This window comes from Equus caballus, chromosome 22 (genome assembly GCF_041296265.1).
Source record: "Equus caballus isolate H_3958 breed thoroughbred chromosome 22, TB-T2T, whole genome shotgun sequence".
In the NCBI taxonomy this organism is placed as follows: domain Eukaryota; kingdom Metazoa; phylum Chordata; class Mammalia; order Perissodactyla; family Equidae; genus Equus; species Equus caballus.
In genome coordinates, this window is record NC_091705.1 from 49134748 (window position 1) to 49146809 (window position 12062).

At 55.0% G+C, this 12062-nt stretch overlaps 1 protein-coding gene across 5 annotated transcripts in view; it reads left to right on the forward strand.

Moving 5' to 3' along the window:
- The window catches only part of SS18L1 (SS18L1 subunit of BAF chromatin remodeling complex), a 32805-nt gene that overhangs the window by 2668 nt on the left and 18075 nt on the right, over nucleotides 1-12062 (forward strand). For 2 of the 5 annotated variants that reach the window (XM_023626864.2, XM_023626860.2), the window contains exon 2: nucleotides 11465-11541. In XM_023626864.2, coding sequence (XP_023482632.1) covers nucleotides 11465-11541 — 77 coding nt within the window. Of the gene's footprint in view, nucleotides 1-2244; nucleotides 5195-7703; nucleotides 8412-11464; nucleotides 11542-12062 lie in introns of those variants that run through there. The other 3 variants (XM_070247486.1, XM_070247485.1, XM_023626861.2) reach the window with 3 other exon arrangements.

Sequence of the window (12062 nt, forward strand, 5' to 3'; positions counted from 1 at the left end):
TGTCTTCTCCTCTGTGCCTGTCTCTGTGTCCAAGTTTCCCTCTTGTCATAAGGACACCAGTCATAGGATGTAAGGCCCACCCTAACCCTGTATGACCTCATCTGAACCTGGTTCCATTTGCAAAGATCCTATTTCCAAATAAGGTCACATTGACAGGTACTGGGGTTAGGACTTGAACATACCGTTTTGAGGGACACAATTCAACCTGTGACAGAGGATGCATGGGGAGGGGTATTCCAGACAAGGAGAACCAAGGAGCAGAGGTGGGAAGGGTCTGGAAGAAGGAGGGAGTCACCGGTGGTCCTGCCTGTGGTCTGCATGGAGCAGGTACGGGGACCAGTGCTGGGAGGGCAGGGAGAGCCGGCCTGCCCTGGGAGCCTGGGCCGCATGCTGGGCGGTGGAGCCTGCGGTGGCCAAGCACAGTTTTAGTGTGGGCTGAGGCAGAGGTGGAACTGCACTTTGCTGAGACCCACAGGGGACGTGACTGTGCTGGGGACTCTGAGGTGGAGGTGGGTAGTGTGCCAGCAGAATCCAGTGGCCCTTGTACCTGGCTAGCTGGCCTGCAGGCTGCAACCTGCCGCGTGCCGCTGTCCCCTGGTTTGGGACCAGGGAATCCTGGCCACCCAGCTCTGTGCTCCCAACACCATTGGTGGGGGGGGGGGGGGGCGCTGCGGCCATCTCCGTGGACCGTGAGGCTGCGCTTGGGTACATTGGAGGGAGTCCCTGGGTGTTGGCTTTGGCTGGCGTGCTGTTGGTTCCTTGCTGCTTGGCACATTGTAGTTGCTTAATAAATGTAAGTTCTGTTGTTACTGTTTGTTGTTGGTATTCTTAATTTGCTTCCTTGGGTGGAGGGTGGGAATGGCGTCTCGTCCCTCTTACCCCCAGTACTTTGTGCCAGGAAGACGAGCTCGGTGGGAGTGGGCGGAGCTGATAGGCAGGTGGGCATCTGCGTGTAGTTTAGGAAAGTGAGACCAGTGAGGGTGGGTGCCGTGCTGGGTCCGAGAGCCAGGGAGTGGCCGAAGCCGGACCAGCCTCGCCGCACTGTCCTCCATGCCCAGGGGCAGGAGGGTGAGGAGCACAGGGGTGGGGGCTGGCCATCTGGGTGGGGGGTGGGTGCCCTCTTCTCTCTCAGGCCTGGAGCTCCTTGTCTTAAAGAACGTGGGCTGATTTGGGAAGGAAGGCAAATTGGCCATTTTAAAATTAAAGCTGTCTCTGCCACTGCAAATGGTTTGGGGGCCACTTGATCCTTTTAGGCAGTTATTACTGAAGGCGCCTTCTCCCCAGTGAGCAGAGGCCCCGGGGAAGGATCCCTAGGGATGGGAAGGGGCCGTGTACCCTCACTCCGGTCCTGGGGGCCAGCCCTGGGGAGGGGTGAGGACAGGCCCCCGCAGAGCGGCAGGAGACGCTGGGGCTGGGGTGCTGTGTGCCAGCTCTTGGTGGCTTCTTTGTCGACTTGTGTGTCTTGAAATGCTGACCAGTGAGGGCACCGCTCCGCAAGTCACTGGAGTGCCCTCGGACCTGAGCACTGCAGAGGCTCCAGCTGCAGCCCCTGCGGGCAGGGCAGCACGTCCTCCAGGAGGGAACAGCCACACCCAGGCCTCTGTCCCCTCTGCCCAGTAAAACCTGGCAAGAGCCCTCCTGCTGGACACTCCAAAGAAGGTGTGCTGCCTGCCTGCTGCCCAGCCCTCAGGAGCCCCTCCAGCCTGGAGGACCAGGAAGCTCTGGATAAGGCGTGGTGGCCACCCCGCATCCCTCTTACCCCTCTCCGTTCTAAAGCGGTCGCCTGCCTCGTCCAGCACCTGCGTCTGTCTTCCATGCAGTAGCTGTGTGTGTGGTCTGGTGGCAGGGAGAGGGGCAGCACTTGCTAACAGGGGTCCCCGTTGGTTCTCTCCTCTTGGCTCTGGCCCTATGCCCCCAACCTGTTCCCCGGCCAGGGGGTCAGGGCCTGGGCACCTGCTCCTCTGTGCTTGGAGTCAGAGACAGCTTCCCTGGGCCCCCGTGGCTGCGAGTGAAGAACTGCCATGCCCAACCGCACAGATGCAGGAGTGCGGGGGGCCTAGCACTGATGTCCCTAAGTCCTGCAGGACCCGGAGGGAGGGTGGGCTAGTCTTGACTGCCTGATCCATGCGTGCACCTCAAGCGCACCCTGCCGTGTGAATGGGACAAGAGTCAAGAGGGAGAAGGTACTAGATGTCTGTGCAGAGAGGGCTCCTGTAACGAGGTCTCCTTCTCCTTGGCCAACAGGTGGTTCCTGTGCAGAGTGCCAGTTGCTGTGGGCTCCTCATGTTTCTCTTCAGTTGGAGATCGCTGTGGGGTCAGGGGCCCTGGGGTCAAGGATGGGGACTCCATGGAGCTGGGGGGCTTCCTGGGCTCAAATTCTTGTTCTGCTGATAGCCAAGCGTAGCCTTCTGCGCCTCAGCTTCCTTGTTTTAAATGAGGGTGACGTGTGAGCTCACAGGTCATCTTCTGGTTAGACGATGTCGCCTGGCACAGGAAGGTGCTCAGCATTGTAACTGATCGTCTTCAGCCTCTGGATCAGACGTTTGGCCAGAATTTGTCAGTAGCATTCTGAAAGGGAGGTGAGGGTTCCATTCTGAGCTGCAGGAAGCCGTCTCCAGGTCCACAGTTGTGTGAAGCAGACAGTGTAGCTGTCTGGGTCCAGCCGTGGCGGGTTTAATGCAGTGCGCACCTCCCTCTCCAGTGCAGGAGCTCTCACAGGCGCAGAGTGGTTTTGCTGTGCTGTGGTCACACGTTTGTAAGTATCCCCAACACTGAAGACGAGAAATGACTCCTGCATGGCCTGAGGAAGATGAAAGTGTGTTTCCTGTTGCAGTAACGTTAAGTATGTTTCACAGTGTCCTGAGAGTTTTTTGGAAGTTGGATATGTGTGTCAAACACAGAGGTTGGACCATAGGCAGGCCCAGCTCCTCCCAAGGACACTGCATGTGTGTAAGGTTTGGGTTTTTGAAACCCACACACCTAATTCACATACTCTGCAGTTGGGTACATGCTCAGAGGGGTCGTTGGCTTCCATCAGCGCTTCTGGGCACTGGCTCAGCCTCTGGTGAAGCTTAACCAGCTGCCCAGGTAGCCAGGGCTCATCCCTCTGCACCTCAGGCTGCTCCCAGGAGTTCATCTGGCACCTGCGTCTGCCCCTGTGTGGGGCATGCATCGCGGCCACCTTGCAGAAGTGGAAGATGGGAGACCAACCGAATACCATATGGGATTTCTCTGGAGCTGAGGAAGCAGTGAGGTGGGATCTTTATGCACCCATACAGGACCATCTCCAAGACATCAGAGAGGAAAGGGCATGACGTAGACCAGTGGGAAGGGAACGTCTCCATGTGTTTGCACAGTGAGGGGGGATGCGTCCAGAAGGAGCAGGGGTTGGCTAGCTCTGGTGGCCTCGGGTGGGCGGCACGAGGCCCACCGCTCACTTGGGGCTACCTGAACTTCAGCACGCCCGTGAGCCTCTTCCCCTTTAGACAGAAAGCAACAAATCTTTGTTAATTAAAAGAACAGCCACAAGGCCATTGTGACGGATCTTTCTGCCCTGCCCATTGTGGGGTGACCTGAGCCCCCCGTGAGCAGTGATCCTCGAACTCCCAGATCTCTCTGTGCCCCCCTTCCAGGGCCACACCCGGCTTGTCATGGGGTCTGCTCACTCTTCAGAGATCCTCACCCACCTTTACCCAGTGGCCCCAGCCCCTGTCCCCTACTCTCTTTGTGGGCTCTGGGACCCCCAGTCCCTCCCCTTTCCCAGTCTCTGTCGTCCTTCCCCACCCAGTCAGGACTGCCCGTGTGGCCTGAGCAGTTCCAGGCCTGTCCCCTGTGCCAGCCCTGCCTCCTGGCCTACGTGTTCTCACTGTGGGATGTCCGTGGGAAGCGTGCCCCGGCCCTCCAAGCCTGTTGCTCGTCGATTCCCTCACAGCCAATCCCAAGCCTTTGTAAAGCCTGCGTGGTAGCTTGTTACGGAGACGGGAGTGACATCTCTCACCTCTGTGCCCCGTGTTCCTGCTCCCACGTGGACACTGGGCTTGGCCTCGTGACACTCTGACCACTGGGACATCAGCCAGCGTGACACAACAGAGGCTTGATAAGTGCTTGTGCACGGGGGCTGCCCCCTGGGAGCCCTGAGACCACCAGGATGACCACATGGAGAAAGAGGCACAGGCCCCCCAGCTTTCCCACAAGGTCAGCACCCCACCGACTCCAGTGGTGAGCCCACGTGAGACCAGCAGCAGACGCGCCCAGACAGCCCAGGATCATGAGAACTAGGAAATGGTTGTTTTAACCACAGCGTGTGGGCAGCTTTGTCATGCAGCAGCGTGAAACAGACGTGCCCACGTGCATCGTGACCTTGGTCCCGTCAGCCTCTGCAGTCAGCCCAGGCTGTGGTTGAGAAAGTCCCCCTCACTTCACTGGGCACAGGACTGCCATCTCCAGCTACCCCACGGTCGTCCGCTCTGGCACTCCACAGCCTCGTCTCCAGCTCCCGGCACTTGTCTCCGTTCCTGGTCGTGCCCTGCTCCACCATGCCTTTGCATGCACTGCGCCCTCTACCTGGGCTGCCCTTTCTCCCATCTTCACCTGTGCGCTTCTGGGCAGCTTTCGAGCTCCAGCTCGCATGTCATCTCCAGGTGCCTCCCAGGGCGCCTGCTGCCGAGATCACATTTGACACACTGCTGCCATATGGCGCCAAGCAGATGTGTGCTCACATTGGTCTCTGCCCAGCTCTGACCAACTGCTGCCACTCCACTGTGAGCAAGAGCGTGGTCTCGCCTGCTCCCTGTCATGCCCACCAAGGCCTCAGACGGGCCTTCAGAGGTGGGGAGCTCACTTCCACTCGCCAGCATGGCCCTTGATGCCCGCCTCTGGTTCCTCCAGGTGGTGGTGCCACCTTCACAGTTCTCTGTCCCCAGCGTCCTCTCCTCGGGAGGCCATGGGCCACACCTGGCATGTGGGTTTCAGCCCGCACACTTCACCAGTCTCAAACTCCCTTCTCTGTGACGTTTGCCTGCACGAGTCACCCCTGAACCTGTAGAAAACCAGTCTTCCCAAGAGAGCCGAGTGTGAGGGGCGTGCCTTCTGATGCAGGAAAATGCAAAACTGCTGGTGAGAAAGCCTAGGAGCCCGGTGTCGAGAGAAGACAGCAGTAGACACGGAGAACGAGATCTTTAATCCTCCAGTCGGCGTAAGTGGTTTCTTTATTTTTCAACTTTGTGTTACGGGCACGTTTTTAGACACACTCTAGGTAGAGAAGAGTCAGATGAGGCCTGGACCTGCCCAACTCAGGCACTCCCTGACTCCCTTCAGGCATCTTTAAAATCACTTTTTTGAACAATGACATGCCTATCTTAGAAATTGTCATAAATGCAAATGCGTAAAGGAAGTGAATTCTCTATCCATAATCTCTGACCTAGGGAGAGCCAGCGTTTCTCTCCTGTCACTTGGCTTCTTGTTGTTAGGTTAGATTTTATACTCCTCAAAGCCACGCTGCGCGTAGTCAGTTCTGTGGGGCTTGTGTTAAAAATGAGGAGTAATTCTTTCAGCCCACGCTCTGTTTCCTACTTCCCAGCAGCACCCTCATTACTAAACCAAGTGGCTGCTTCTTGAGCATTTTTAGTTTTACGCATTGTCTGTTTTCTTAGCTCCAGCTGCTGTAACGAAATATCATAGACTGCGGGGCTTAAACACACAGATTTATTTCTCACAGTTCTGGAAGCTGAAAGTCCGAGATCAAGGTACCAGGAGGTTCGATTCTTGGTGAGGACCTGCTTCTGGCTTGCAGGTGGCCACCTTCTCACTGTGACCTTCCATGGTGGAGAGGGGGAGAGGGCTCTGGTGTCTTCCTCTTCCTGTAAGGACACTGATCCCATCATGGGCGCTCCACCCTCCTGACCTCATCTAACCCTAATTACCTCCCAAAGGGCCCAGCTCCTAATGCCATCGTAGTGGAAGTTAGGCCTTCAACATAGGACTTTGGTGGGGGACACACATATTCAGGCTGGAACATGTGTTGGTCTCACCTGATGACCATGGAAAATGGGGATTTCACTCTTTCACACACCCTTCCTCACCACACGCCTGCACTCCCTGCTCCCTGTTCCCCCAGAGTGGCTTCCTCCTGCTTGGAATTAGATCCACATCTGGTGTTGACGTTGTCGTGCCTGTATAAATGGCCTTCCACGCAGGATCATATGGTCACTTTTCCTGCCCCGCCCTTTGTTTTCCCTGGAGTTGGTAATCTCTCCTTCTTTTTAATCACTTTTCACTGGTTTATCCCAGACTCTGTTCCAACCATGGAAACCGCCTCAGCACAGGTGTTCTGTCAGGTTCATTGTCTTGCGGCCACTCTTTTTGGGCCTCCTTAGTTCTCCCTCCACCATTGTCCCAGATTTTTTGGCTTCTCCTGTGTTGGGTCTCAGGTTTTCCCATTTTGATATTTGCTCCCTTGTTTTGGTGGACTGCATCCTTTTGTAAAGCTTCCTGAGAAAAGGTGTATGGGATGTGAAGCTTTAAAAAAATTCCCATATTCTCTTCATCCCGATTCCCCAAATTTTAACATATTGCCTCATTTGCTCTCTTCTCCTCTCCCGCCCCCCTGCCCTCTGCCTACGTCTTATCATGGCCTGAACCATTTGAGAGTGAGTTGCAGATATAATACCCCTTTACTCTCAAATACTCAAGCATGACTTTCCTTACAACAAAGACATTATAACCACAGTACAACGATTGAAATCAGGGAGCTGATATTGATACAGTACTGTTACCTGACCTGCAGACCTAATTTCGATTACCCATTTTGTCAATGTGTACTTTATAGCAAAAGAAATCTCCAAGTCACATAGGTTTAGTTTCCCATGTAAGGAACGGTTCTTTTGTCTTCTTTTTCTTTAAGATTTTGACATTTTTGAAGAATGTGGGTCATCTGGGTGGCAGACGCATTTTCCTAAATTGTGTTCAGCATGTATGTTCGTTTTACCCTCACATTTAGTCTGTGTTTTGGCTGACGAGAATTTGGGAGAGAAGTCTCCCTCGAGATCAGGTTATTGCACCTCAGGATGTCTCCTTCAGGGGTGGGTCATCTCTACTGAGGAATTCTCTCCCTCAGGATCGGATTATCTCCCCTATAGAAGACTCCCCTCAGGATCAAGTCATCATTCCACAGGAAGTCTCTCTCAGGATCAGATTCGCTCTCCTCAGGAAGTTTACCTTATGATCAGGTCATTGTTCCTACAGTCTCCCCTCAGAAGGTCTTCCCTTGGGCCAGCCCAGTGGCATAGCTGTTAAGTTTGCGCGCTGTGCCTCAGTAACCTGGGGTTTGCCATTTGAGATCCCAGGCGCAGGCCCATGCACACTTTTCAAGCCATGCTGTGGCGGAAGTCCCACATATAAAATAGAGGAAGATGGGCACAGATGTTAGCTCAGGGCCAGTCTTACTCAGCAAAAAAGGAGGGTTGGCGGCTGATGTTAGCTCAGGGCTAATCTTCAAAAAAGAAAGTCTTCCCTTGGTATTGGTCACCTTCTCACAAAGTCTACCTTGAGATATGGTCATGTTTCCTCTGGAAGTCTCCCTCAGGATCAAGTGATTGTATACACAGAAGACTCCTTTAGGATAAGATAATCTCTAGAAGTCTCCCTCAGGGCCAGGTCATCTCTCTTTAGGAAGTCTCCCTTGAGACCAGATCATTTCTCCACAGGAAGTCTCCCTTCAGGATCAGGTCATCACTCCTCAGGTGGTCTCCCTCAGGATCAAGTCATCTCTCCTCAGAAAGTCTCCCTTGAGATCCAGACATTTCTCCTGTGGAAGTTTCCCTCAGGATCGGGTCATCTCTCTTAAGGAAGTCTCCTCTCAGGATCGAGTCATATCTCTTCAGGAAGTTTCCCATCAGGATCAGATCTTCACTCCTGAGGAAGTTTCCCTCAGCATCAGGTCCTCTCTCCTCGGGAAGTCTCCCTCAGGACCAGGTCATTTCTCCTTAGGAAGTCTCCCCTCAGAATCAGTTCATTTCTCTACAGGAAGTCTTCCCTCAGGATCAGGTCATCACTCCTCAGGTGGTCTCCCTCAGGATCAAGTCATCTCTCCTCAAGAAGTCTCCCTTGAGATCAGGTCATCGCTCCTCAAGAAGTCTTTCCTCAGAATCAATCTTCTCTCCTCAGGAAGTCTCTCCTCAAGATCAGATCATATCTTATCAGGAAGTCTCTCCTGAGGATCAAGTCATCTCTCTTCAGGAAGTCTCCCTCAGGATTGAGTCATCTCTCGGGAAGTCCCTCTCAGGATCGGGTCATCACTCCTTAGGAAGTCTCCCCTCAGGATCTCTCCTCAAGAAGTCTCCCCTGAAGATCAGGTCATCTCTCCTCAGGAAGTCTCCCAGGATTGGGTCATCTCTCCTCAAGATTAGGATTAGGTAATTGCTCCACAGGAAGTCTCCTCTCAGGATCAAATTCTCTCTCCTCAGGAAGTCTCCCTCAGGATTGGGTCATTTGTCCTCAGGTGGTCTCCCTCAGGATCACGTCGTCTCTCCTCAGGTAGTCCTCCTCAGATCAGGTCGTCTCTCCTCAGGTAGTCCTCCTCAGATCAGGTCGTCTCTCCTCAGGAAGTCTCCCTTGAGATTAGGTTATTTTTCCTCTAGAAGTCTACCCTTGGGATCAGGTAACTGCTCCAGAGGAAGTCTCCCCTCAGCATTGGGTCAGCACTCCTCAGGAAGTCTCCCTCAGGATTGGGTCATTTGTCCTCAGGTGGTCTCCCTCAGGATCACGTCGTCTCTCCTCAGGTAGTCCTCCTCAGATCAGGTCATCTCTCTTCAGGAATGATTTTCTCCCTGTGTTTTCTATCTTTCTGGAAGTTATGGAAGAACTGTTTTTGGCCACTTGGATCGTTCTTCTAATTTCATTATGTTTTTTTCTACCTTGATCTTTCTGATATGCTTTCTAGGAATTTTCTTTAACTTTGTATTTCAACACTTCTGTTGTTTTTTTGCTTTGGTCAGTATATTGTAACTATCCAAGAGCTCTTTTTTGTTGTTGTTTTTAATAGCACCCTTTTTCTATGGATACGATAATGTATTATCTTTTGAAGATATTAGTAATAGTTGTGGGTTTTTTCTTCTTGTTTTTTAAGTTTCCTTCTTGCATAATGCTCATCTCCTCCAGCTTTCGGCCTCTGAGGCTGGTTTTGGTCTGTCTCAATTACAGGCTTCCCACGAACACTGGTGCGGCTCAGCTGTGCCCTCGTGTTTAGGACTAGGACACCGAGGGTAGGGGACACCGGGTGATGGGCCAACTTGGTCTTTGTCTTCACCTGAAGGTGTTCTCCTGCCTTCAGTGTTCTAGCGCTTTCCTCCCAGGCTGGTTGTTTTCCGTCGAGCCACCTTGCCCCTCTGCCCCGCGCCCCCTTCCCTGTCCCCGGCCAGGTAGCCGTGGGGAGGGCCCGGGATCTCAGCCTTCCCGAGCCCTGTGGGCTCTCGAGTGCGGCTCAGTGCCACATCCAGCCCCCTGGCGTCTGCCAGTTCAGTTCTCACTCATCCATTTGCTTTGCACTTCTAGAATCCAGCTGCTGCTGCTGCGCTCCATCGGTCACCACCTGCCGGGCCTGTGAGGGCTCGGAGCGCGGCACGCTTCCCGTCCGCCATCTTTCACCTGATGGGTCCTGGCCTGTTTTCTGCGTGCTTTAACTTAACTGAGATGATACTCTGTACCCTGCTTTTAAAAAAGCCTCCATCCTAACAGTGTAACATCTCATGCTTATAAAAACTACGAAAACGTTTCTATGGGCTGGCTGACATCTCACCAAACGGTCCCACCGTAATTTGCTTAATCCTGTCATTGACTGCTTAGCTTGCCCCCGTCTTTGAGCTGTTGTGAACAGTACTGAGACGGACATCTGTGTATAAAACGTTTTAGTGTGCAGCGTGTGTCCTTGGGAGAGAATTCTTGCCGTGGACTTCCAAGTCCAGGAGTTGAAGCCGTAAAGCCTTATATAAGGGTGGCTCTCGGAGGGATAGGGGGACCGTCGTTTGCAGTTGTTTCCTTTCTTAATTCATCTGGAGAAAGTCTCGATGTGCCAGTGGCACGAATGCCGGGTCCTGGTGTGTTGAATCGCCCTCATGCCCCGAGGTGAGCTCCAGGGGCAGCTCCTGGCCCACAGCGCCCCCTGGTGGTTTCCCCGTCCAGGGCCGGCTCCATGGCCAGGGTGAGAATTGCTGAACTTGGGGCGTCGTCTCCACAGTGGGGAGAAACGGGAAAGCATAGAGAGGAGGAAGCTGTAACGTAGAAACTGAGCAGGAGAAACCAACCCTGAAGTCGCAGAGGCCAGGCCGAGGGTGAAGCTGAGCCAGGGCAGTGGCTCTGCAGGGCTCGGGGTGGACTCCGCCCTGCCGTGTGGTGTGGCCCCACCCTCTGTGCCTTCCTCTCCTCTCTGTGGCCGAGTTTGGGCCCAGGGCTCCGAAGGAGTGGCACCCTGAGGTCAGAGCACCGTTACGGGCCCTCAGGGCAGTGTGCTGGGTCACCTGCACAGTGGCAGGTGGGTGGGCCCCTCCGCCTTCTTGGGGGCCTGCAGAGCTGAACCTGCCCGGGGGAACCTCCTGGGCCCAGATGAGTGGGCACAATTTGGTGGAGCCGAAAAGCACAGATTTTTCCTTTGGTAAGAGTTTCTGAGGAAAGGCCTTTTTATGGAAAGCAGCATTTGCGGTGGGCCCAATTCTGCCCCTCCCTGCAAAGCGGGGCGCTGCCCACATGGACAGGCAGTGCATGAGCCGGACGCTTCTCCACCTCTTCACGTCCACGTGGGGAATGGCTCACACTGTGTCCCCCTAGCCGTCCCCTGCTGACCAGACCCTGGGCCCACTGGGTAGGCCGGCCACGGCTGCCTGGTCTTGTGCTGTGTGCTGCCGGCGTGGCTTCTGCCGCAGCTCTCCTCGCAAGCCTTCCTGTGCTCCCGTCGGGCCTCCTCTCTCCTGCTTCTTCCATCACCTCATCCTGGGTCTCCCCTGGCCATCCCAGGTGGCCGTCCCAAAGAGGTGGCTCTCCAGGGATGTGAGCTGCCTCCCCCAAGAGTGCCCGTGATTGCGGATCTCACACCCTCCAGACCAGGGCTCGGGGTCCCGGCGTCCCTGCTGTCGACTCTTGGCTCCCCCTAGCTGGACAGATACACTGTGGTCAAGGGGCCAGAAAATTGGGTCCTGCAGGCTGTGGGTTTTCATTTGTGGGGTGAGAGAGGCTGGGAGCTGCCTGCGGGGTTGGAGTATTGACCCTGGCCCCCGAGGGCTGTGTGCTTAGCACAGTAGTGTGGAAAGTGCCTGGTCCCACTGGCTGAGGTTGCATGTGAGAGTGACAGTTTGTACATAGAGAGTGACAGGTACTGTCACACGGCTGGTGAGTGCCTCGAGCAGGTGCCCTCTGACCCCAGCAGGACTCTGGCAGGCGCGTGCGTGCCCCGCATTCACGTCTGCTTCTCCTGCAGATGCTGGACGAGAACCACCATCTGATCCAGTGCATCCTGGACCACCAGAGCAAGGGCAAGACAGCCGAGTGTGCCCAGTACGTGTCCCCACCCCCACCCCCAGTCTCCTTGGGTGGCGCTGAGTGGCTTCAGCGAGTCCAGCTGCAGAGGTCATCTAGGCCACTAAGAGTCACCCTTTGGAGGGTGGCCTACTCCCCCCAGGTCACTCCCCAAGGAGACGGGAAAGTTTGGGGGGCAGTGGAAGTGTGGGAGGAGAGGCCTGCTGGGGAAGCCAGAAGGCCCAGGCCAGACCGTGGTTGTGGATGCACCAGGGGGACAGAGAGCTCCTCTAGGTAGGACCTCATGTGACGCCTCCCAGGGCCAGACAGATAGGAGGTGCTCGAGCTGGCCGCCACCCCTCCCAGAGGTGTTCCTGTGTTAAACTGAGCTTTCCCATGTCCTGCGAGCACCTCTTCATGGGGCTGGGGTATCAAGTTATCTTGGTGTCAGAGTGAGCCTGAGGAGGGCTGGTCCCCTGGCATCCCCTCCTGCATCCCCCTCAGGCCCCTGCCTCCTCGTGACCCACCCCCACCTCCATTCTCTGAACAGATTGGGTGGC